The sequence below is a fragment of the Lynx canadensis genome, chromosome B2 (assembly GCF_007474595.2).
Source record: "Lynx canadensis isolate LIC74 chromosome B2, mLynCan4.pri.v2, whole genome shotgun sequence".
Lineage (NCBI taxonomy): Eukaryota > Metazoa > Chordata > Mammalia > Carnivora > Felidae > Lynx > Lynx canadensis.
Window position 1 is genome coordinate 23,088,427 of NC_044307.1, and position 25,824 is coordinate 23,114,250.

A 25,824-nucleotide genomic window follows, 5' to 3' on the forward strand; every position below is an offset into this window, starting at 1 on the left:
CAAACAACTCTCAAACCTAAAGTGCAAAAATTCACAAACCATTCAAAAATCACTAGAAAGGTATCTTTTGGACAGTGGGTTCCCTTTGGGGAATGGGGAAACTAGACAGAGACGAAGAGACACAGAATATTTCTGAATACTCACTTCATATCCTATGCAACATTCCCAATGTCTAAACCTCAAAACTAATGGAAATATATTGAGGAAAAAGAGTAACTAAGCATGATAACAGCATAGGCTTATTTCTTATTCTTTAAAATCTTGGGGTCATCATCATCTGACCAGGTCTCAAAGGGGACTCAATGATTGATTACTAAGCACAAACAAATTGTGTTAAATTAGAATATTAATACAGGAAATCTGTATCAAACATTTTACACCTAAATGATAGGAAAGCTGAGATGTATAATCAATTTACAAATAATTGTAACTGACTGACAGGAAAAAAAAAAAAAACTCAGCCAACTTTCCACTTGATTTATATACCTATTAAATCCAGGAACTTCTAGACAGTTTTGTATAATTATTATCATGACTAAAACAAGAAGTATGAGAAAAGGAAGTGTGTAAGAAAATAACATATAAACATCAATTTAGAGGGGCGCCTAGGTGGCTCAGTTGGTTGAGCTTTCAGCTCTTCATTTCAGCTCAGGTCATGATCCCAGGGTCATGGGATCAAGCCCCACATCAGGCTCTGTGCTGAGCATGGAGCCTGATTAAGATTCTCTCTTTCTCTTCCTCTGCCCCTCTCTACCACTTTCGCTCTCACTCTTTACAATAACAAAAAACAAAAAAAAATGTTTTTTAATAAATTTAAAAATAATTACAATTAACAGCAAAATAGTCTCAGTTTTCCATTTGATTTATATACATGTTAAATCTAGCAACTAATAGACCGATTTGTGCAATTATTATCATGACCAAAATAAAAAGTATATGAAATAGAGGTATGTAAGAAAATGACATACAATCATCAATGACTTTTTTTCATTAGAGACAACAGATCTACAAAGATCCTTCTAAGGCTCCCATCTGAAACATAACAACCAAGATCACTGATACACTGATTTGACTACAAGTCTTGCTGTATATTTAGCATTATAACTAAGAAATTGGTCACACCCCTCAAGGAACTCACAGACTGCCAGAAAACCAGAGTGAGAGATATATAGGTTCCCAACTAAAATTCCAGACTATGTGATTATGGAGGGCAATGGAAGAAGTGACTAACTCCACATGGAAGAAGAGCAGAAAAGATTTCACAAAGGGTTAATTTCCAGGGGTTGATGGCTAACACCATCAGAGACTGCACATCTCTTCTCAATTCTGCATTTGGCGGCTTTTTGACAATGGCCTGAAATTGGGTGTAAATACACTGACTACAGCCAAACACAATCAGGCACTGCTCCCACAAACATTTTGTTTTTAGTTTATTTATGTACTTTGAGAGAGAGAGCATGTGTGTGCATGCACGAGCAGGGGAAGGGCAGAGAGAGGGAAAGAGAGAATCTCCAGCAGGCTCTGCACTGCCTATGCAGAGCCGACGCAGGGTTCATTCTCACAAACTATGAGATCGCGACCTGAGTCGAAATCAAGAGTCAGATACTTAACCGACTGAGTCACCCAGGTGCCTCCATAAATACTGTTTATTAAACATCGACCAGCACACCAATGATCTTGATGGCAAATTTTATTTAATGTTTTTACTTATTTTCATATGTGGAATTTAAGAAACAAAATAGATGAACATAGGGGAAGGGAAGGAAAAATAAGATAAAAACAGAGAGGGACACAAACCATAAAAGACTCTTAAATACAGAGAACAAATTGAGGGTTGCTTGAGGGGAAGTGAGGGAGGGGGGATAGGCTAAATGGGTGATGGGCATTAAGGAGGTGGCTTGTTGGGATGAGCACTGGGTGTTATATGTAAGTGATGAAGCATTGAGTTCTACCCCTGAAACAGTTATCACACTGTAGGTTAACTAACTTGAATTTAAATAAATAAACTTTTAGAAAATAAAAATAAAAAGCCATATATACACAGCACCGTCTTTTCCCATCACAGTGTCCTTTGCAGAAGGAATGGATAAGGGAAGAAGTAAGTTTTCATCCAGAGGCAGGGGAAGATTAGCTCACTGAACACAATGTTAAAGAAGTATTAGTTGGAAAAAATGTGTTTGACCTACATCCCATAGGTCATGCCAGTACAACATATTGTTACATATGAAGTATCCCTAAACCACAGGCAGTAAGTCAAATCCACTAACGAAAGCACATCAACAAAGCAGAGTAGGGAAATTCATACTAGTCTGAAGCAGACCAATTAGATGATATTAAAAAGCAGTCAACAAAAATCTAGACTAGGTAAGGAGAAAAGTAGGTATGTGAGATAGATCTGGAACAGTAAAAAAGTGCAAAGCCGAGTAGATTCGAAGTCCAATTAGGGAGAAAGAACTGTGCTTCCATGGTAGCAAAGGGTAGCTGAAAGGTGGGAACAGCAGAGTTAGAGAAACGCTTAAAATGGAGAATATGGAGGCAGTTCAGTCAATAAAACGTGTTTAACTACGAATCCCAGCTGGCCACTTACTATTTATGTTTCCTCGTTCTACGCGATTGTGATGAGTATTAGATAAGGTAACCCATAAAACAGCCAGCCCAACAATAAGCACTCAAAAAGTAATTAGTCCCTTCCGTGCCCATGGGAGCTGATGAGCTGTGAACCAGGAACCAGCAGTGTGAGGGTGGAAACTCGAGCTATCAGAATAGAGCCATCCACAGTTTAAAATTCATATTATTTAACTTCAAATACAAGAATCCTACAGCAAGGAAAAAAAAAAAAACTTTGAGGGGAAAGAAGAAAACCAAGGACATTAATTAGTACACCATGAAACTACAGCACTAGTAGAAAACTCCACTGAATTACTGACCTCAATTGGCAAATATTTATTGAATCCTAAGCGAAGTACAATCTAACTTAGAAGCCAATTAGAGGTAAAATAGGTAGAACTGAGTGATTGCTTGTATTTACAAAGAGGGGTAGAAGCCAAGGATGACCTGAGTTAGGACAGCGAATGTCCACTGAGCGATAAGAGGACATGTTTCTGTCATGTGCAGGGCTTCAGAATGTGCTCTGCAGCCATGGAAGAGATGGAAACATAATGGTTAGCACAGTAGAAACATCCTGGCATTATTACAGCGTAAACGGGGGCTCCCAACCTATTTCAGCCTTAAAATAAATTTTAACTTGGAAAAATCATCCAATCTCCACAAGATCAAACATATATATATATATATGTATGTATATATATATATATATACACATACATATATATACATACATATATACACATATATACATATGTGTGTATATATGTATGTATATGTATGTATATATATACATATACATACATATATACACACATATGTATATATGTGTATATATGTATGTATATATATGTATATATATACGTTTCATCTCGTGGAGATTGGATGATTTTGTAAATATGATTTTATATATTGGCTTTATATATTGGATGATTTTATAAATATGATTTTATATATTGGCTGAAATATATATATATATATATATATTTTAAGATTGATGTTTAATGAATGAATGGCTATCCAATGATAAAGGATGGTTATAGTTCCTAAGGAAAATCTATACTTCAGAGTACATAATCAAACCAGGCTCTCAACCCAAAAATCAGTAATAATAATAGCTAACCTTCCTACAGTACTTTCTACAAATCCAGCACTATTTTAAGTGCTTTGTATGTATTAATTTCTTTCATTATAACAACAGCCTGGGACAGAAGTACTTTTATTTTTTCATTGAGATATAAGTGACATATATCGTTATATTAATTTCAGGTATACAACATAATGATTCGATATTGCAAACCGATGACCACAGTAAGTATAGTTAGTTAAAATCCACCACCATAATCACAAATTTTTTTTCTTTTGATGAGAACTTTCAAGATCTACTCTCTTAGCAACATTTTAATGCCCATTGTATAATTCAAAATTATTTAAAACCATTGATAATCACAGTAGCTTTTTATCACTGCATATTTTTCCAGTCACTATACTATGTGCATATGTTTGAAAAATGAGTGGACAAGCATGTTAGAAATAAAGGGATTCATGGGGCACCTAGGTGACTCAGTCAGATGAATGTCCAACTCTTAATTTCAGCTCGGGTCATGATCCCAGTCATGAACTGCACTGAGCGTGGAACCTGCTAGGGATTCTCTCTCCCTCTGCCCCTCTCCTCCACTCATGTGCTCTCTCCCTCTCTCTCTCTCTAAAATTAAAAAAAAAAAAAATTTTTTTTAATTAAAAAAATAAAAAGAAGCATAGGGATTCCTAAGCCTTTTCTTTCTGTGGTTCCACAGTTGACTAGCACATGGACTGGAAATCACTGTTCTAAGTGATTTAACTGACAGGACCATGAATCTTTTAAAATTCATATCCCTAATCCTAAACTTGCAGAACCTGTAGAATAAAGAGGGAGAAAAAATGCAGTTGAAAAGAACAGGTTCAGAGAGAGTCTAGCAAAACACAAAACGAAAGAACAAGTAGCCAATATTCACTGAATACATACGGTATGCAAAGTAATGATCATTCACTCTAATCATATTTAAGCATTTTATTAATCATCTAGTATATGCAAAGTGTTAAGCAAACAACTGTAATAAAAAATAGACATAGTCTCTGTCCTCATGGAATACACAGCCTGATAACAGAGAAAAAGATTGATCAAATAATCACACAAAGAGATGTAGAACTCAAGCAAGACTGCTGTAATGACTTTTGTTGCCTTTTACAAAAAAAATCAGTCCCTGTTCTCTTGGTAACTACTTCAATGTCATTGTATGTACCCGACATGCTTACCTACCCATTCCCAGCTTTCAGAGCCTATATATCTTGGGGACAACTGGACCCATTCTTGCCTCTAGGATATAGGCAGGTGACTCAAACCTAAACTAATTGTAATCCTATGCCCTAACTACAGTGATTGGTTCAAAGACAGATGAGCACACAACTCACTCAAGAGTTGAACAGATAGGATTATTGGGCGCTCCTGGTCCGCAAACTCACTCTTCTGATGTTCTGGAAACAAGTACCCCAGAATTGTTGCTGGCCTTCCACAACTAAGAGAGGATGCCAGCCTGAGGATAAAGCTGCCATTGTACAGGACAGAGTGAAAACAGGACAAAGCCAGGTCTTTAACAACATCACTCAAATAAACCACTCCTAAAGCTTATCTGACTTCTGAACTTTCAAGATACATGACACAGTAAGGCCATTATGTTGGTTCAAATTTATTTGACCTGCGTTTTGTTACTTGCAACTGCAGTCACTCTCAGCAAAAAATACACTCACAACATTAAGAGGGCTTAAAAGAGGAAGCTCTGCTTAAACTCTGAGAAGGTATCTTTGAGTTAAGTATCCCTTACACTAATACTGGACAAATTAGGAAAGGCAGAAAAACCATTCCAGGCTGTTGGATCAGCATTTGCAAAGACCTTCAGGGTCATATTGGCTGTGTTAGAGAGTTTACACACTTTTTTAGACTTTATTCTAAAAATGATGCAGGGAGTTTGGGGAGGGAGGGGAAGGAAGATCAGCATAAATCACTGTCATATTAATCTATACTGAACATTTTATGTTAAAATAGTTTTCAAGACCATAGAAAAGGATTTTCAGAAAACAGTGTAACTTGGCACCCATGGAATCTCCTCTACAAAATCTTTAACAGAGGGACATTCCAACTCAGCTTGGACACTGTGGTGAAACTGACCTTATTGTGATGAAATGTATTAATCCAGGATGGTTTACCCAGAGGCTTTAAAAAGTAGGGGGTATAGGCAATTCTTGGAAGACCAGGTGTCTACAAATAAAAGCAGCACCGTAACTATCATCACAGCCAGGTCTCAGAAGGCTGGAGGTGCTCTCACTGCACCTGGAAGCCAAGGCATGAATGAGATTTCTAACAGAGCTTAACATAAATGCTCAAGCACATGCACTTACTTCAAAGTGCTCAAAGACTTGAACTAGATAACACTGTCCATACCTTAAAATGTCAAGAAGGAGAGAGAAAAGTATGCCTGATAAGCTTTCCTGTATTTAATGACTTAGCCATTTTCACTTTCCCCTGCATTCCAGAATATATATATTATAAAGATAATTCTACCAATAAATGAATTCTTATTAACTAAAGCTAACTCTGTATCACTGTCTGCCAATATTACTGCAATCCATTTCACACAGCCAGGCTTTTATTACTCTTAAATATTATTAGTTAACTCAAGCTCACCATTACACAATATACAGGACACAGGTTTGCCAAGGTGAATTGCTTTGGTTGTATTCAGCAAATAAATTTTTAAATTAAAAAGCTATGAAATATTAAATCATATAAAAGTATTCACTACAATAGCAAAAAGTCATGAATTCTCTATTTAGCTTCCACTGATAATAACATTCTCCAGGATAGTATTGCAGTCGATTTATGTATACGTCCCAAAATTCATATTAAAATCTTAAGTTAAAAACCCAGGTGATGGTATAAGGAGATAGGGTCTTTGCGGGTGATTAGGTCATGAAGATTCCTAAGGAATGGGATCAATGCCCTTGTAACAGAGGCCCCAGAGACATCCCTTGCCCCATCCATGCGAGAACACAGCAAAACAGAAGCCATCTATGAACCAGGAAGCTCTCACCAGACATTTATTCTGCCAGTGCCTTGATCTTAAACTTCCTTGCCTCCAGACCTGTTAGGAATAAATTTCTGTTGTTTATAAGCTCCCCAGTTTATGGTATTTTGTTATAGTAGCCCAAACAGACTAAGACAAGTATCCAAGATTCTAAGATATTTCTCTAGACTGTGGCCAGCTGCCCAGTTTGCACACCTGGGGAGGAGGGGAGCCAGCCCCGAGCTCAGTAACTACTTCAGAGGCACAGTCCACAGTGGGAGAAAGCAATCCCTTCCCTGGAGTGTGGTGGGAAGATGGTATATAGCCATTCAAAGGACAAAGGTCCCTTCCTGCACCCACCAGCCAGAGGCCATTTATCGATGTGGTGGAGAGGCACTTCCCCAGAACCAGGGCACATGGAGCAGGCCCATTAAGGCATCGGGGTTTAAATCCCAGCCAAGTGCCAGGGAGGTGTGGGAGTCAGCAGAGTGGGACAAACCGCCTCATTCGTGACTGCGGCACTATGAGGTCAGCCTGAACAGAGTGGTTTGGGACACCCGATACAGGGAGGAGAGACTGGGGTGTTGACATTTTTCTCCCCATCACCATCAAGGTGTAGCTTCAGGGAACAGACAGGGGCCCAGACAGTGGAGGTGAACCGCCTACACCAAACCATGCCCTTCTGGCACCTGGTAACTGCGTATCTACTGGAGCAGAATTGACACTGAGGAACCAGACAGCCCTTCCTCCAGACCGGTGCTGCCACCAGTTCGAAGGCACCCATAGTTTTGTATTTACAGACGTAATTCTGGGACAATTCTTATTACATATGTTTTTTTTTTCTTCCTTTTTTCCTTATTTCTTCCCTTCTCTAGTCTGGTTATTCTGGTTCTTGGTTTGTTTAAGCAGACATTTTTAATCTATTCTCTTTATATCTGTTCTATATCTCCTTCTTTATTTCCCCCTCTCTCTCTATCTGGATTAAGCAGTATAGTTTCCCTGCCTGGTCAATTTTCTTTTCTTTTTTTCCCCGCCCCTGTCATTTCTCTGTATGGCATAAGGCCTCTTCCACCAACACCTCCCCGCCCCATTGGGTTTTGTTGTTGCTGTTTTTTGTTATTTGTTGTTTTGTGTGTGTGTGTGTGTGTGTGTGTGTGTGTGTGTGTTCTTTTGTTTTTTGGGTTCTTTGGGGGTTTTTTTGGGGGTGCAGGGGTTGTTTTTTTTTTTCAGGGCTACTTCAGTGAACAACTCAAAGCACACCTGGTGAAGGGTCCAAAACATCACTACAAGTAGGGAGATAAAGCAACGAAAGTCACAATAACAGAGAGCAAGTAACACTCCAAAAAACACCTCCTGAAGGGTCAGGCCCTGGACAGTGTATGACCCCTCTTTAATATAGTAGTGCTCGCAAGTGCAGGGCACATGACAAGCTTTTAAAACACATATGGGACAGAAAACTAGCCAAAATGATGAAATTGAAGAATTCTTCTCAAAAGAAATTCTAGGAAGAAATGACAGCTAAAGAATTGATCAAAATAGATATAAACAATATAACTGAACAAGAATTTAGAATAATAGTCATAAGATTAACAGCTGGGTTTGAAAAAAAGCATACAAGACAGAAGAATCTATTGCTGAAGAGATCAAGAAACTAAAAAATAGTCCTAAAGAATTAAAAAATGTTGTAAATGAGGTGTAAAATAAACTAGAGGCTGTGACAGAGAAGATTAAAGAGGCAGAAGGGAGAATAAGTGAAATAGAAGATAAAATTGTGGAAAAAGATGAAGCTGAGAAAAAGAGAGATAAATTCTAGACCACGAGGGGAGAATCAGAGAACTAAGTGATTCAATGAAACATAATATCTGTATCATAGGAGTTCCAGAAGAAGAAAAGAGAGAGAAAGGGGCTGAAAGTGTACTTAAACAAATCATAGCTGAGAACTTCCCTAATGTGGGGAAGGAAGCAGACATTGAAATCCAGGAGGCACAGAGAACTCCCTTCAGACGTAACAGGAATCGAACTTCTGCACAACAAATCATACTGAAACTAGCAAAATACAAAGATAAAGAGAGAATTCGGAAAGCAGCTAGGGATAAACGGGCCTTAACCTACAAGGGTAGATACATAAGGGTAGTAAGAGACCTATTTACTGAAACTTGGCAGGCCAGAAAGGAGTGGCAGGAAAATTTCAATGTGCTGAATAGGAAAAATATGCAGCCAAAAATTCTTTACTTAGCAAGCTTGTCATTCAGAATAGAAAGATAAATGTTTTCCCAGACAAAAACTGAAGGAGTTCATCACCACTAAACCAGCCCTACAAGAAATCCTATCGGGGACTCTGTGACTGGGATGTTGCAAAGACCACAAAGGACCAGAGACATCACTACAAGCATGAAAACTACAGATAACACAATGACACTAAATCCATATCTTTCAATAATAACACTGAATGTAAATGGACTAAATGATCCAGTCAAAAGACACAGGGTATCAGAATGGATGATCCATCTATTTTCTGTCTACAAGAGACCCATTTTAGACCAGAGGACACCTTCAGATTGAAAGTGAGGGGATGAAGAACCATCTATCATGCTACTGTAAGTCAAAAGAAAGCTGGAGTAGCCATACTTATATCAGACAAACTACATTTTAAACTAAAGCCTGTAACAAGAGAAAGGAATTATGTCATAATTACAGGGTCTATCCATCAAGAAGAGCTAATAATTATAAATGTTTATGTGCCGAATATGGGAGCCCCAAATATATAAAACAATGAATCACAAACATAAGCAATCTTATTGATAAAAATATGCTAATTGCAGGAGACTTGATTACTCCACCTATAACAATGGACAGATCATCTAGGCAGAAAATCAATAAACAATGGCCCTGAATGATACACTGGACCAGATGGCCTTGACAGATAAATTCAGATCTTTCCATCCAAAAGTAACAGAGTACACATTCTTCTCGAGTGCACACGGAACATTCTCCAAGATAGATCACACACTGGGTCACAAAACAGCCCTCAATAAATGTAAAAGAATTAAGATCATACCATGCACATTTTCAGATCACAATGCTATGAAACTTGAAATCAACCACAGGAAAAGTTTGGAAAAACCTCAAAATGCATGGAGTTAAAGAACATCCAACTAAATAATGAATGGGTAAACCAGGCAATTAAAGAAGAAATTTAAAAATATTTAAAGAAACAACAACAACAAAAAATGAAAACACGACAGTCCAAACACTTTCGGATGCAGAAAGGGCAGTCCTAAGAAGAAAATACATTGCAATCCAGGCCTATCTCAAGAAACAAGAAAAATCCAAAATACAAAACCTAACAGAACATCTAAAGGAACTAGAAGCAGAAGAGCAAAGAAACTTCAAGGCCAGCACAAAAAGAAAAATAATAAAGATTAGAGCAGAAACAAACATATAGAATCCAAAAAAAACCAGAACAGATCAATGAAACTAAGAGTTGGTTTTTGAAAAAATAAACAAAACTGATAAATCCCTACCCAAGACTTCTCAAAAAGAAAAAAGAGGACCCAAATTGATAAAATCATGAATTAAATTGGACTTATCACGACCAACCCCTCAGAAATAAATTATTGGAGAATACTATGAAAAATTATATTACAACAAACTGGACAACCTGGAAGAAACAGACAAATTCCTAGACACCCACACACTACCAAAATACAAAGAGAAAGAAATAGAAAATTTGAACAGACCCATAATTAGTGAAGAAACTGAGTCAGTTATCAAAAATCTCTCAACAAATAAGAGTCCTGGGCCAGACTGATTCCCAGGGGAATTCTACCAAACATTTAGAGCAGAGTTAATACCTATCCTTCTCAAGCTGTTCCAAAATATAGAAATGGAAGGAAAGTTTCTGGACTCATTCTATGAAGCCAGCATAACCTTAATTCCCAAACCAGATAGAGACCCCACAGAAAAGGAGAATTACAGGCCAATATCCCTGATGAACACGAATGCAAAAAATTCTCAACAAGATACTAGCAAATCAAATTCAACAGCATATAAAAAGAATTATTCACCAAGATCAAGTGGGATTCATTCCTGGGCTGCAGGGCTGGTTCGATATTCGCAAATCAAGCAATGTGATACGTCACATTAATAAAAGAAAGGATAAGAACATTTGATCCTGTCAATAAATGCAGAAAAAGCATTTGACAAAATACAGAATCCTTTCTTAATAAAAACCCTCAAGAACGTCGGGATAGAAGGAACATACCTAAACATCATAAAAGCCATATATGAAAAGCCCACAACTATTATCATCTTCAATGGGGAAAAACTGAGAACTTTCCCCCTGAGACCAAGAATACAACAGGGATGTCCACTCTCACCACTGTTGCTCAACATAGTGTTGGAAGTCCCAGCATCAGCAGACAACAAAATGAAATAAAAGGCATCAAAATTGTCTAAGAAGAAGTCAAACTTACACTTTTCACAGACAATATGATACTCTACATAGAAAACCTGACAGACTCCACCAAAAGACTGCTAGAACTGATACAAGAATTTAGCAAAGTCACAGGATACATAATCAATGTACAGAAATCAGTTGCATTTCTATACACCAATAATGAAGCAACAGAAAGTGAAATCAAGAAATCGATCCCATTTACAACTGCACCAAGAACCATAAAATACCTAAGAATAAACCTAACCAAAGATGTAAAATGTCTGTATGCTGAAAACTATAGGAAACTTATGAAGGAAATTGAGGAAGACACAAAGAAATGGAAAAACATTCCATGCTTATGGATGAGAATAACAAATATTGTTAAAATGTTAATACTACCCAAAGCAATCTACACATTCAATGCAATCCCAATCAAAAGTGCACCGGCATTCTTCTCAAAGCTAAAACAAACAATCCTAAAATTTGTATGGAATCACAAAAGACCCTGAATAGCCAAAGTTATATTGAAAAAGAAAACCAAAGCAGGAGGCATCACAATCCCAGACTTTAGCCTCTACTACAAAGCTGTAATCATCAAGACAGTATAGTATTGGCACAAAAAAGACACACAGACCAATGGAATAGAAAACCCAGAATTGAACCCACAAATGTATAGGCAACTAATCTTTGACAAAGCAGGAAAGAATATCCAATGGAAAAAAGACAGTCTCTTTAGCAAATGGTGCTGGGAGAACTGGACAGCAACATGCAGAAGAATGAAACGAGACCACTTTCTTACACCATACACAAAAATAAACTCAAAATGGATAAAAGACCTAAATGTGAGACAGGAAACCATCAAAACCCTAGAGGAGAAAACAGGCAACAACCTCTTTGACCTCAGCCGCAGCAATTTCTTGCTCAACACATCTCCAAAGGCAAGGGAAACAAAAACAAAAATGAACTACTAGGACCTCATCAAGATAAATTCTGCACTGCAAAGGAAACAATCAACAAAACTAAAAGGCAACTGAAGGAATGGGAAAAGATATTTGCAAATGACATATCAGATAAAGGGTTAGTATCCAAAATCTACAAAGAACTTACCAAACCCAATACCCGAAAAACAAATAATCCAGTGAAGAAATGGGCACAAGACATGAATACACACTTTTCCAAAGAAGTCATCCAGATGGCCAACAGACACATGAAAAGATGCTCAATGTCACTCATCATCAGGGAAATACAAATCAAAACCACACTGAGACACAATCTCACACCAGTCAGAATGGCTAAAATGAACAACTCAGGAAACACCGATGTGGAGAAATAGGAACCCTCTTGCATTGTTGGTGGGAATGCAAACTGGTGCAGCCACTCCGGAAAACAGTGTGGAGGTTCCTCAAAAAAATTAAAAATAGAACTACCCTACGACCCAGCAATAGCACTACTAGAAATTTATCCAAAGGATACAGGAGTTCTGATTCATAGAGGCACATATATCCCAATGTTTATAGCAGCACTTTCAACAATAGCCAAATTATGCAAAGAGCTAAATGTCCATCAAGTGATGAATGGATAAAGAAGATGTGGTTTATATATACAATGGAATACTACTTGGCAATGAGAAAGAATGAAATCACGCTATTTGCAGCAATGTGGATGGAACTGGAAGGTATTATGCTAAGTGAAATAAGTCAGTCAGAGATAGATATCGTATGTTTTCACTCATCTGTGGATCTTGAGAAACTTAACAAAAGACCATGGGGGGAGGGAAGGGGAAAAAATAGTTACAAACAGAGAGGGAGGGAGGCAAACCGTAAGAGATTCTTAAATACAGGGGCGCCTGGGTGGCTCAGTCCGTTAGGCGTCCGACTTCGGCTCAGGTCATGATCTCACAGTTTGTGGGTTCAAGCCCCGTGTTGGGCTCTGTGCTGACAGCTGAGAGCCTGGAGCCTTCTTCAGATTCTGTGTCTCCCTCTCTCTCTGTTCCTTTCCCACTCATGCTGTCTCTGTCTCTCAAAAATAAAATAAAACATTAAAAAAAATTTTTTTAAAGAGACTCTTAAATACAGAGAACTGAGGGTTGATGGGAGGTGGGGGAGAGGGGAAAGTGGGTATGAGCACTGAGGAGGGTAACTGGGTGTTATATGTAAGCCATGAGTCACAGGAATCTATTCTCAAAACCAAGAACACACTATATACACTGTATGTTAGCCAATTTGACAATAAATTACATTAAAAAAAAGAAAGATGGTGAAATAGAAAATCTGTATATTGGTCTCTGCCCCCAGTTCCTGGCTCCTAGAACCCTTATAATTTTCTAACCAATACGAATCCTAGAAGCATCTCTTGTTCTAATATTTGGTCTTTGACCCCATCAACACAGGGATCACAAAACCCTTGAAAATTCCTAAGTGATAAGAGCACTAAGAGCATTGTTATTTCTAAAGAAGTGACCTTGGGTGGGCTCCTGTAAGGCTCCTGAAGGGACTGGTCACCAGAAAGACCAAGCCAGGATTAGATGCTTGGGATTTTCAGCCCCATCCCCCCACCCCATCCCACTTCTCTAGTGAACAGAGGGGTTGAAAATGCTGCTAATTGATCATGGCTACATGAGGAAGCTTCCATAAAATCCCAATAGTATGGGGTTTGCAAAGATTCCAGGTGGGTGAACACATCCACACAGGTGGGGCAGTTCACCCCAACTCCACAGGGACAGAAGCTCCTGCACTCAGGGCCCTCCCAGACCTCACCCAATGTATCTCTTCCTCTGGCTGTTCATCTGTGCTCTTCATCACAGCCTTTAATAAACTGGTGCGTGTAAATGTTCCCTTGAGGTTTGTGAGCCTCTCTAGTAAATTAATCAAACCTGAGCAGAGAGTCACGGGAACCTCCAATTTGCAGCCAAATCCGACAGATGGCATGGGCAACCTGGGGATCCACTACTTGCAATTGGCATCTGAAATAGGAGGGTAGGGAGGGCAGTCTTAGGGGAATGAGCTTTACCCTGTGGAATCTGATGCTATCTTCAGGCAGTGTCAGGATTGAGTTGAACTGTAGGATACCCAGCTGGTGTCGGTAAAAATCCCCATACATCAGGTGACCAGAAATGAAGTGTTCTGTTTGAACAGCTAAGGAGATGCACAGGAAAGAAACACACAGTAGGGAAGAACTGCAGGATTTTTCTTTACAAAGATATACCGTCCTTCCAAGATATCAGTTAATATCACAGAACTCCGTTTCTGTATGAGACATTGACCTAGTATTTCGTCAGTGACTAGGCAAACACAGGCTGCTGTGTGTTTTTTTTTTTTCCTAAACAGAGTCAATCCTAAGTGCTGCAAATCCTAAGTGTTTTCTGTACATAACCACTGATCTGAACAAACAGATGGTGGTTATTACTCCCCACTCAAAGAAGTCAATCAGGGCTTCAAATCTGTCTTTATAAGAATTTTTTAAAAATTTTTTATGATTATTTTTGAGGGAGAGGAACAAAGCACAAGTCAGGGAGGGCCAGAGAGAGAGAGGACACAGAATCCAAAGTAGGTTCCAGGCTCCGAGCTGTCAGCACAGAGCCTGGCACAGGGCTCAAACCCACAGACTGCAAGATCATGACCTAAGCCAAAGTCAGACACTTAACTTGCTGGGCCACCCAGGTGCTCCTGTCTTTATAAGAATTACTGAAATGAGATGTTTGCAAACTGCCTGGCAAAGCTTTTGGAAAAGAATATAAACTTTAAGCATTATCATCACATAGAGCTAGCTGATGAATAATTCATTCTGAAATATACAAACAATAAGAAAATATAATTGCTCTAATTCACCCCTCATAACTAGTATGAAAAAGAATGCAGGTGATCTATAGCAGAGTATTACTATTAAAAAAAAAAAAAAAAAGCAAGGGAGCCTGGGTAGCTCAGTCGATTCAACGTGCAAGTCTTGATTTCAGCTCAGGTCATAATCCCAGGTCATGGGATTGAGCTCCACTTTGGGCTTGGTGCTGAGCATGGATCCTGCTTGGGATTGTCTGTCTGTCTCTCTCTCTCTCTCTCTCTCTCTCTCTCCCTCTCCCTCCCTCTCCTCTCTCTCCCTCTCCCTCTCTCTCCCTCCCTCCTCCACCTCTGTCCCTCTCCTCAACTCCATGTGCTCTCTCTCTTAAACAAACAAACAAACAAACAAACATTACCATAAACCACATTGTAAAAGAATTCCCATGTTGGTAAGAGTTTGTAGTAGGAAAAGATGGTTTCTTTCCTTCAGAAGGCAAAGAATTTGTTTCCAAAAAAAAAATGCTCTAGAAGTAACATTTGATCTACTTTATACAAAATCAATTGTCAGTTTTATTGTTGTTGTCCAAAAGTAAGGGAACCTTTAGCCTCCAATCAATGAAACTAGACTATCTAGCTGCTTTCTAACTTTCTTAGAGAACAGATTTTCTTAGGTAAGACTCTCCAGAAAGCAGAGTCTCAGAAATCCCCCAAGAAGTAATGTCTGTTGCACACATGAACAGACAACCTAAAAAGGGCATTCGATTGAGGTCTTTTCTAAGACACGTTAATAGGAAAAAAAATTTTTTTTTCTCTTACAAGGTTAAATAAAAAGCTAGTATAAAAAAATCAATATGTGAGATTTTCTGAATATTTGTTAGGAGCTAACCAGTTACCTTTATAAATAAGTGGAATCCAACTAAAGTTCGGATATGGTTGAAATTTACCCATGTTATCCAAGAAAAATTAATACACTTCAAACTCCTGAAGCTTCCACTGAAGACTGTCTGTGAAGCAGTGTAGCATCATGGCTAGACAGATCAGGTCCTCGGCCAATGCCTACCCTCACTGCTTCCTAGCTGTGGAACATTCCGACTCAATAACCCAACCTCTCAGCTTCCCTGTCCTTAAATGAAGTTAACAGCTTTCTTTCCCATCAGGTCTCCAATCAACTGAGATCATACAAGTACGGAGCAGGTGTCCACCATCCAGGAAAGCTGCTGTGCCAGGCTTCCCAGCTGCATCTCCTGCACTCCCCCTCAAGTACCCTCCAACTCCCCCCTCACAAGTCTGTAGGCCTTGATCATCTTTCCCCAGACCTCACTCACTCTCTCTCTTCTACCCTTTCCAAGAGTTAAGTTTTATCCTGCAGTAACCATCGCACCCACACACCAAACCCTGGGATTCCTTTCAAGACCCAGCTCAAACATAAATTCTCTCAAGCCCAAATGAACACTACCTCCTACAAAAGCCCCCTAATTCCCACAGATTAACACTTCTCTACCAGGCTGCATCCAATCACCTGGGGAATAAAAAACAAAAAAAATTAAAAACAAAATCCTCCTGGAGCCTGGGCCATGCTGACTTTGTCAGTCTGAGGTGTGGCCCAGGCACTACCCATGGAAGTGACCTCTCATGCTGAGATTCCATGCTTCTCCTCAAGCACTTTATACTTTGTTTTAATTACATACAAACTGTACTTAAACTATAAACTCTTGGAAACCTAGATCAGTATTTGATTGATAGCCCTCAAATATCCACAGGAACTGTGGCTTGAACTAACAGGCTGGTCAACTATATGTTAAACACAGAGGTAAACAGAATTTCAGTACTCCTAAAATATAGGATTGAAAAGTATGGTTTAAAACAAAAACCTAACAACACCTAAAAAACTAACCTATATTTCAACAGATGTTAAAGTCTACTTATGTGAACTAGCCAATGTATAAGAAATAACTTATCCCCAAAACAGAAGAAGCATCATTAAAACAAAGCAGGCACAGGACTAATCACGTCTGGTTTCACAGATGGTCCTTCCCATCCATCTTCCAGAGTTCCCTGAATGGGTCATGCTCCCTCATGCTTCAATTCTCTGAATATACACTACAACGTCTTACCACATTCTTCATCTGGGTTACTAACTAATTGGGGAAACACCTTCTATGATGGAAAGCCTCCCCTTAGGTCAAAATCCGAGTTGAATGGCCCTCTTCTGTACTCTCCAGACACTTGGTAACATAGCACCTGACAAAACAAATTAATACTTTGCTTCTCTAGTTCCCTGTCCAGTTCTGGGAGGACCAAAAGGCTCTGTTCATGGTAACTCCATCATCTTAGATAATGTATGGCACTTAGGAAGCATTCAATCAATGTTGAATAAATGAAATCAAAAAGGCCTTCAGTTTGTTCATCTGTAAAAAGGAGTTGATATCCAAGGTCTCTTCCAGCTTCACATTCTATTACAATAATGGTTCAATTAAAAAAAAAGTGAAAATTACATATAATAAAGACTTAGATCCACGTTTGGAGTGGAATAATTTCTAAATCATAATATCACAAATCACTCATTTATATAAGATTTTCTTTGTACATCATTTTAAGCCTGGGGAACCTGGGTGGCTCAGTCTGTTAAGCACCTGCCTTCGGCTCAGGTCATGATCTCAGTTTGTGAGTTCAAGCCCTGCATCGCGCTCTCTGTTGTCAGTGCAGAGCCCACTTTAGATCCTTTGTCCCCCTCTCTCTCCCCCTCACCCCCTCATAAATAAATTAATTAATAACTTAGTATTTAAGCTTAAGACAATAAATTGCTGTTACGTTACTATGTTTAGAGAAATTTCTCTTCAAAAAGGATTAAGCGTTCATTAGCAATCCAGCAACCCGAATTTTAATATGAAGTAATACATCATTAAAACTTTTTTTTTCGTGTTTATTTATTTTTGAGAGAGAAAGAGAGACATATCATAAGCAGGAGAGGGCAGAAAGAGAGAAACAGAATCTGAACTAGGCTCCAGGCTCGGAGCTGTCCGCAGAGTCCAAAGCAGGGCTCAAACTCACAAACCCTGAGACTGTGACCTGAGCTGAAGTCCGACGCTTAACAGACTGAGCCACCCAGATGTCCCATACATCATTTTAAATCGGTAGTTAAAGAACTGTAAATTTTTACATTTTGAGGCTTAAGTGGTAGTAGATGGGTATCACTAGCTAATAGTCATTACCTAAGAGAATACTCAGCCCAGAATAGAATGCATATTAAAGAACATATCAGTAAGTAATCCTCACGTACTGGCCTAATTCCTTTCACCCTCAAACAGAGCTACTATTTAAAATAGTCATCTCTGCAATAAAGATGTACAAAAATAGAGATTTAGCTTTGGAATGCAATTTTTTTTATTAGTTGTTCAAGACAACAATATCCAAGATGCTGGTAAATTATTTCAAATACAACAAAAATATTTTTGTGAGGACTTGGCTTGGAATCTACTGGGAAGTTATCACCGACCTAACCTCAACTATTCTTTGTACTAACAGATGACTAGCTACCCAAACTAAACTTTAAATATTTGGAAAGCTTTCTTTGATTACGACAAAGTTAAAGTCCTTGATCTACATTAACTGTATAAATGATTAAATCACCTGATAATTAGACATAAACAACTGTATACAGTAATAATTATTCCAACCTTATTTTATAGATGGAAGCAAAATATAATGCAATCCCAACTATTTTTTAAAGTTTATTCATTTAAGTAATCTCTACACTTTACACTGGCCTTCCTCCAACTCACAACCCCGAGATCAAGAGCCACATGATCCACTGATTGAACCAGCCAGGCAACACTACAATTCCCAATATTTTTAAACAAGCCAAAATAACTTTTCTGTTTTTTTTTTCTTTTACCTTGATAGCTTTCTCTATTTTTAACTTGCAGGAACATTGTAGTTTTCCCAGGTGCCCCATTTTATGTCATTAGCACTCATGTACCATATTATGAGAAAATGGCTCTAGATCTTACTCTGTAATAATCAATTACCTTGGTCTTGAATCCTTTCAGTAATGCCAAGGATAAACTCAAAATATTAAAATCCCTTTCAGTAATTCTGAGGCAAGACTTGCCCAATGACCTGATCAACCTGCAAGAGTGACAGAAGCTTGACTACTCTGTAAAAAAAAAAAACCTTATTTTGATACTCACAGATGTGGGACACCTTTAAAAAAAAAAATCAAACAGGAAACTTAAAAAGATTTTAATAGAAGTATGTTCTCTTCCATGCCTTTTTTTAAAATGCCATTGCATTATAACAAGTAATATTAACAAGAATATCTGGGTGCAAGGACACCAGGCTGCAAGTACACTAAAGTGCATCGAGATCAGAAAAGTGTTTCCATCTCTTACAGTTTCTGAAAATACGAGGTTTTGATATAAAGCAAGTGTCATTTTAAAACCAGATAAACTTAAAGAGACGAAATACAACCACAACTCACTGGTTGAATTAAGATGGATGTTGAGGGAAACTTGTTTTTTACGTCTAAAGTTACTCCTACCTGTGATGTGAGCAAGAAAACTGTGACTCTTCTAACGTTGTCTATATAGACAGAAACACTCCCAAAATAAGACAGGTGCTTTACAAACACACCTAGTTTTAACTAGAACTAGCTCAGGCTTCTCTACGCCCGGTCCTACGTTCAAGAACCAAAACAACTAAATTTATCCACCACGGTAACAAAGTGATTCTGAAGTGCTGATGTCTTCAGGGAAAGACCAAGAGAGAAAACTTAGCCACGAAGAACTTCGTGAGAAAACTTGCTCAGCTTCTAGTTTTGGGTCTGAAATTATCTCAAGAGAGTTCTTAAATCCTTTAAGTTTTCCCAATTAACCACTCACGCCACCCCACCTTTCGTACACATTAGATGACAAAAGTCCGCGGGACTCTCAAAAGCAAAACCTCGAAAGCTCAAAGAACACCCGGAAAGGGGGGAAATTCCACGGCCAATAACTCTCCCCGCCACCACCGACCGCCCATGTCGCACATCACGCTGCAGCGAGGCAAACACTCACCCACCGCTCGCCCAGGAGACACAAGCCTGGGTGCTTCAAAATCTGAAGTGCGGTACGCTGCTTACTCTCCTGGGAGGTCTCTTACCCGCCGCACCCCCTCCCCACCTTAGAGATACCTCCCCAGCATGCTGGGCGCTGCCATTTTGACAAGAAAGGGGGCCTTGCTATCAAGGCCCTTAGCCGGTCGTCCTGAGCAGAGCCTAAGAACCAGGGAGTCCCTCACCTGTCGACTCAGCGCCCCCTACAACCCATCCCTATGCTCAGAAAGTTCCCTGTACAGGGGGTCCACAGACAGAGAGCCGTAAAGTAAAGGCAACCTGGAAAGCCCGCTCGGCCTCTCAGGCAGCGCGGAGGGCGGCCCCAGCGCAAAGGGCGGGTCATCTGCGGGCGAAGGCGGGGCGTCGACCCACCGCGCTCCTGGTAACCGTGGCAACGAGGCCTTGGGCCTTGCAGAGATAGCACTGGGAGCTGCAATATGAGGCTAAATGTACCCGCCACGACCTAGGCAGTTCTCGAAGGCGCTCCTTAACGGGCAACGCGCACTCAATGCTAGAAACTCCGCCCTGCGTCCCTCCCCAGGCTCAGACCTTCCCCTGTGGCCGTCCCCCTTCTTCCCCCTCAGCTGCTGCACGCCTCCTCCCAGGCGCGGGCAGAGAACGGCAACGCCTCCTTGTCGGCACCTCCCCCTTAAGCTGCCCGAAGCCCGCCTGCGCCCGCCTCCCCAGCGGCGCGCGACGCCCAGCGCCCCGAGGTGCGGGCCGGTGTTCTCCTAGGTCGAGGTGCGGCCCGCTAGCGAGACCGAGCCCCACTGTATTTTCTTTTATTTCATTTCACTCAAGGTTTTGCACAGACTGAAGTTTTGTGGGTTAGGTTAAACTCGGGACCTCCTCAAAAAGGACCCTTTTTTTTTTTTCTTTCAAAATGGCAGCCTCCAGCCGCGCACAAGTGTTAGATCTGTACCGGGCGATGCTGAGAGAAAGCAAGCATTTCAGCGCCTACAATTACAGGTGACCCAGTGGGCGGCGAGGGCCGGGAGGTCCGGGGTGCGGGGAGCTCCTGTCCCGCGCCGGAGGCTTTGGAATGGGGATGCAAAGGCTCCGCCGCCGAAAAACGTGCCCCTGTCGACCAGCGTAGCTCTCTGAAACCTTCAGGGAAGAGCAGGGGGCTTGCCCTTTATTGTATTAAAGAATAGGTTCAAATATTGTGAAGTTTTCCCCCAAATCGAATACCGTGGTTCTCTGGGAGTGTGGTTACTAGTGTGTTTCTGTGGACGTGGAAACTGCAAGGGTTCAAGCTAGGACCCGTTTGTCTCCTGTAGAGCTTCAAGATTGGAAGAGTTGATAGTGGAAGTAAGCAGTCAGAAGCGCATGTCCGCAAGCTGAAGACTCACTCTAGCCACTTCTTTAATAATAGCCTACGTGTCTTAACTAGCTTTCTTGGTTACAAGAATCAGAATCAAATCACTTCTACTTAGGGCACTGGCTTTGCGGAGGGGGTCGGGCGAGGGCAGGGTTTGTAAAGGAAATTCAAGTAGCGGTAAAGGAACGAAAGTCTCACAGTCTTCCAGGAGCTGAAACGTTTCCCTTGGCCTCATAAAATGGGGATACAGCCTTAAAAATCTTAGTAGCAGAAGGATGAGAGTCTAAACTTACATCCCTCAATGTGTTGCACGACTTTCTCCGTGCCTGCCCCTTCCTCATATATGCTCTTGAGTTCCTTATACTCTTCATATATTTTTTTGGTCTACCTCCCAGCCTCTGCTTCCTTTTTTTGCTTCCTTATAACTTCTGACCATCGTTACTGTATGGATTCTGTCTCTGCGTCCTTTCATATTAGGTGTTTCCTACCAACTACCTGATCCTGTCTGAGTATGAGACATATTTAGGCGAGATCTGACTTTGGGTGATTGGCCAGGCCAAGCGTCCTAGGAGAGAGCCTATCCTTGGAAAGATCTGGTTAGATAGGCGCCACCCTCCCAGTGAGTATATGAGCTGTGAGGCCCTATAAGTAGACCCAGTACAATGTAGGTTATGGGAACACTAAACCTCTCAAGCAGTGGCTAATTTTTAGATACCTGCATGGTAAAGGTATTCATCCTATAAATTTGAGAACATCTGGACCATACCAGTGAGACCAAATTTACCCAGTCAAATGGCTGAAAGAAACATTTCATAAGAGACCGTGGTTTTACTTAATGAATTTGCCTTTGGAAGGTAAGGTTTATAAATATCAGGAATACTGGTAGAATTTTTAACAAAAAATTAACCTAGTACTTAGCACCAAGACTTCACCAAGTCTGTTGAAGAAACCCACAAAATATGCAAGTGAATAAATGGTAACAGTTATTTACATTACATTCTGGAAGAAGATATTTTGTCATTTAAGTTTACTGAGCATATGCAAGAATTAGGATAGGCACACAGGTCACACACTGAAGAGACAGCAGCAGGGATAGGGTAGATGAGAAAGCACATTGTGGAAAAGTCAAGTACGAGCCCTCAGAGAATATATAACCTTCAACAAGTCGCTCAACCTTAGTATTTCAATTTTCTTGTTTGTAAAATTAGCCTGTTGGACTAGGTAATCTCTAAGGACTCTTACATTTCTAAAAATCCATTCGGAAATGATTTATGAGCCAGGTGGTGAAATGTACACTTGAGGCAAAGTTTTATCCAGTGAATAAATGCCAAGTCAACAGGAGTAAACTGCAGGAAAATCATTCAAAGCTCATAGGCAGAAAATTGGAAATGAGTTTCTGTAGGAGCCACTGTAAAGTAATAGACATTTAGAAAGTAGTTGCTCAAATTATACTTTGAGTAATGCTTTTGAACCAAATTTATTAAATACATGTAAATGTATTAACTGTAGGGATCTGGTAATCATTTTACACTTTCTTGAAATCATAGACCTAAAACCTGAGATTCCTACCAGTATGTCTAAGATAATAAATGTACTTTTTACAAAATAATGTTCTTCTTGTATATTAAGGCTATGTCTTGTGAATTTCAAAGACATCCCCTTCCCCCTTGTAAAGTTCTTTCTATTGTCTTTAAACATTCTTTAAACAGTCTTCTCTTGAGTTCATCCTCTTTTGAGATTCAGCTCAATCATGACCTTCTCAGGACAGAGGTTTTCCTAATTTCCCTCATCCACAACCCCACCTCCATCTAAACAGGTCCTTTTCCTAAGTGTCATTTTACTTCAGTGCTTCCAAAAACTTTGCCTCTGCCACACCAAAACCTAGATATAGAAAGATGAGAGCTTTGGGCTCAGCAAGGCCCATCAGTGGCTTTTTTAACAGACCTTTGTGGGACACAGTTATAGAAACCATTTTTGCAAACTGTGTTAAGTGCTGTGATGGGCATGCACAGGGGATAGAATCAAGAACATATTGGATCAAAGGCATAAAGCAGCATAGTATGTTCAGATAACAACAAACAGCAGAAGACTGTTTAATTTCTGAAGAGTTAAGTGTGATTCATGAGGTGACAGAGGATGAGACTAAGGGTAGAAAGGGCCACATACATATTCAAGGACCTAGGCACCATGCCTTGGACATGGACTTTATTCTTAGCTAACAGGCAACCAATAAAGCATTTTAAACCAGGGAGAGACATGGCCAGATTTACGTTTTAGGGAGATCACTGGCAGTAGTGTAGAAGATAATTTTGAGAGCTAGATACAAGGACACCAAATGGAAGTTCATTACAGCAGTGCTGAGGAGAGATTAGGGTCTTAATGAAGGCAGGAATAGTGGATGATAGAGAAAAAAAGGCATTTTAATATAGGATAAAATTGTTAGAACGCTATGAATGATTGGATTCAGGAAGAAGGAAGAGAATCCAAGCAGAGTCTAGAATCACAACCAGGATACTAGTTAAGAGGAGGCACAGAAAGATTAAGTGTAAAGTTCTGCCATTAACTGACTTACAGAAATAGCTGGTCTTATGACAAGAAGACTCCTAAATACATCTTAGGACATCTTGAGTAAATGTCATCTGATGTGCAGCAAAGGCAGTTATGCACAAGCATCTACAGCTCAGGGGAGCAAACAGGGCCAGAGTTACTATCATCACTTATTTGCTGTGTGACCCTGGGGAAGTCATTTCACGTCTCTGTTTTGCAGTTTCTTAATCTATAACACAGAGATAATGATTTATCTCTCATATAGTGATAGAGGTTTAAATGAGTTAATACATGTCAAGTGCTTACAATTATGCCTGGCACAGAGTAAGTACCCAGTAAGTGGAATTATCTTAAGAGGAATTAAAATCTTGGTATTAGGTGAAATTTCCAGGAAGAGTATTTAGGGCAGTAGCTCTCAACCAGGGGCAATTTTATTTGACAATGTCTGGATATATTTTTGTTGTCACAGCTTGGGTGGGAGGATGCTGCTAGCATCTAATAGCTAGAGGCCAGGGATGCTGCTAAACACAAGAAAGCCCCCCATAATAAAGAATTACCTGGGGCCACCCGGGTGACTCAGTCAGTTGAGTGTCCAGTTGATCTTAGCTAGGTCACAATCTCAGGGTTTGTGAGATCAAGCCCCACATCAGGCTCTGGGCTGATAGCATGGAGCCTGCTTGGGATTCTCTCTCTCTCAAAAATAAATAAATAAACTTTAAAAACAAATTATCTGTTCCAACATATCAAACATGCTAAGACTGAGAAATCTTGGTATATGGTGAGAAAATTAGTGGGCTAAGGATGCTGTTCTAGAGAACATCAAAATTTAAGGAATTAGACAATGAAGAGCCACTTAAGGACAAAGAAGAGCCACTTAAGGAGACCAAGAAGACATAGTCTAAGGATATGATCCTCAAATTTAATGGTCTCAGGATCCTTTTACATTCTTATATATAACTGAGGACCCCCAAGAGCTTTTTTGTGTGCAGCATAGTTATCAAAATCGTATTAAAAATTAAAACTAAAACATTTTAAAACACCTATCTTTAAACGAAATAATAAACCCATTACACACAAACATAAATAACATTTTTATGAAAAATAACTTTTTCTTCCAAATTAAAAATTAGTGGCAAGAGTGACATTATTCAACAGTTTTGCAAATCTCTTTAACGTTCGTCTTAATGAAAGAAGAGTACATTCTTCTATTTGTTTCTGCCTTCAGCTTCTTGCTGTATCGCATGTCATTTAGCCTCTGGGAAATTTCACCATACACTCATAAGAGAGTGAGGAAGAAACAAGCAAATATCTTCTTGATATTGTGAAAATACTTTTCCTGATGAAGCTGCTGAAAGATCTCAGAGACCCCCAGTGGCCTCTGAGCCACACTTGGATAAGTACTCTAATGTCTAAAAGGGAGAAGAGAACAAGCAGAGAGGGTAGTGTCACAGAAGTCAAGATAGTCACATGTTTGCGGAAAGTGGTTGTGGTCAGGGTCACTTGCTTTAGCAAGGTCTAATAAATAAAGATGGAAATGTGGTCCCTGTTTTGGGCAGTATGGAGATCTCTAGGGACCTTTACCAGAGCAGTGCCAGTGGCTAAGGCAGAACCCAGATTGTGGGGCTTGAGAAGTGAATCAGAAGGAAGTAAACAGCCACAGTGAGTGTAGACCAACCCGCCACTGCAGGAAGTCTGGTTAACGTGATATGGGAGTTTGGATAACTTCGAGAGCGGGGCCGCACAAAAGGTGAGAGGCAGAGTATCTGACAGCATGGTTGGTCCTGGGACTTGAGGGGGAACACTTTCTCATCAGTTACGGTGACAGAAGTGACCATGTGGGAAGGTTGGGAAGTTCACATGATTCGTGCCATGCCTGATTGCCAGTGTCTGGATAAACAGGAAAGTAAGTGGATGTTGAGGAAGCACTGTGTTGTCAGATTTATTGTTAT

At 39.8% G+C, this 25,824-nt stretch overlaps 2 protein-coding genes across 11 annotated transcripts in view; one reads left to right on the plus strand and one right to left on the minus strand.

Moving 5' to 3' along the window:
* Positions 1–20,141, minus strand: part of FARS2 (phenylalanyl-tRNA synthetase 2, mitochondrial) — a 536,046-nt gene extending 515,905 nt beyond the window's left edge. For 4 of the 8 annotated variants that reach the window (XM_032593127.1, XM_030314913.2, XM_030314911.2 and 1 more), the window contains exon 1: positions 19,970–20,139. The gene's annotated coding sequence lies outside the window, so the exon portion shown is untranslated. Of the gene's footprint in view, positions 1–19,969 lie in introns of all 8 variants that reach the window. The other 4 variants (XM_032593129.1, XM_030314914.2, XM_030314916.1 and 1 more) reach the window with 4 other exon arrangements.
* Positions 20,142–20,687: 546 nt separating this feature from the next.
* Positions 20,688–25,824, plus strand: part of LYRM4 (LYR motif containing 4) — a 171,640-nt gene continuing 166,503 nt past the window's right edge. For 2 of the 3 annotated variants that reach the window (XM_030314919.1, XM_030314922.1), the window contains exon 1: positions 20,688–20,976. In XM_030314919.1, coding sequence (XP_030170779.1) covers positions 20,891–20,976 — 86 coding nt within the window. In that variant the 5' untranslated portion in view covers positions 20,688–20,890. The remainder of the gene's footprint in view (positions 20,977–25,824) is intronic. The other variant, XM_030314921.1, reaches the window with a different exon arrangement.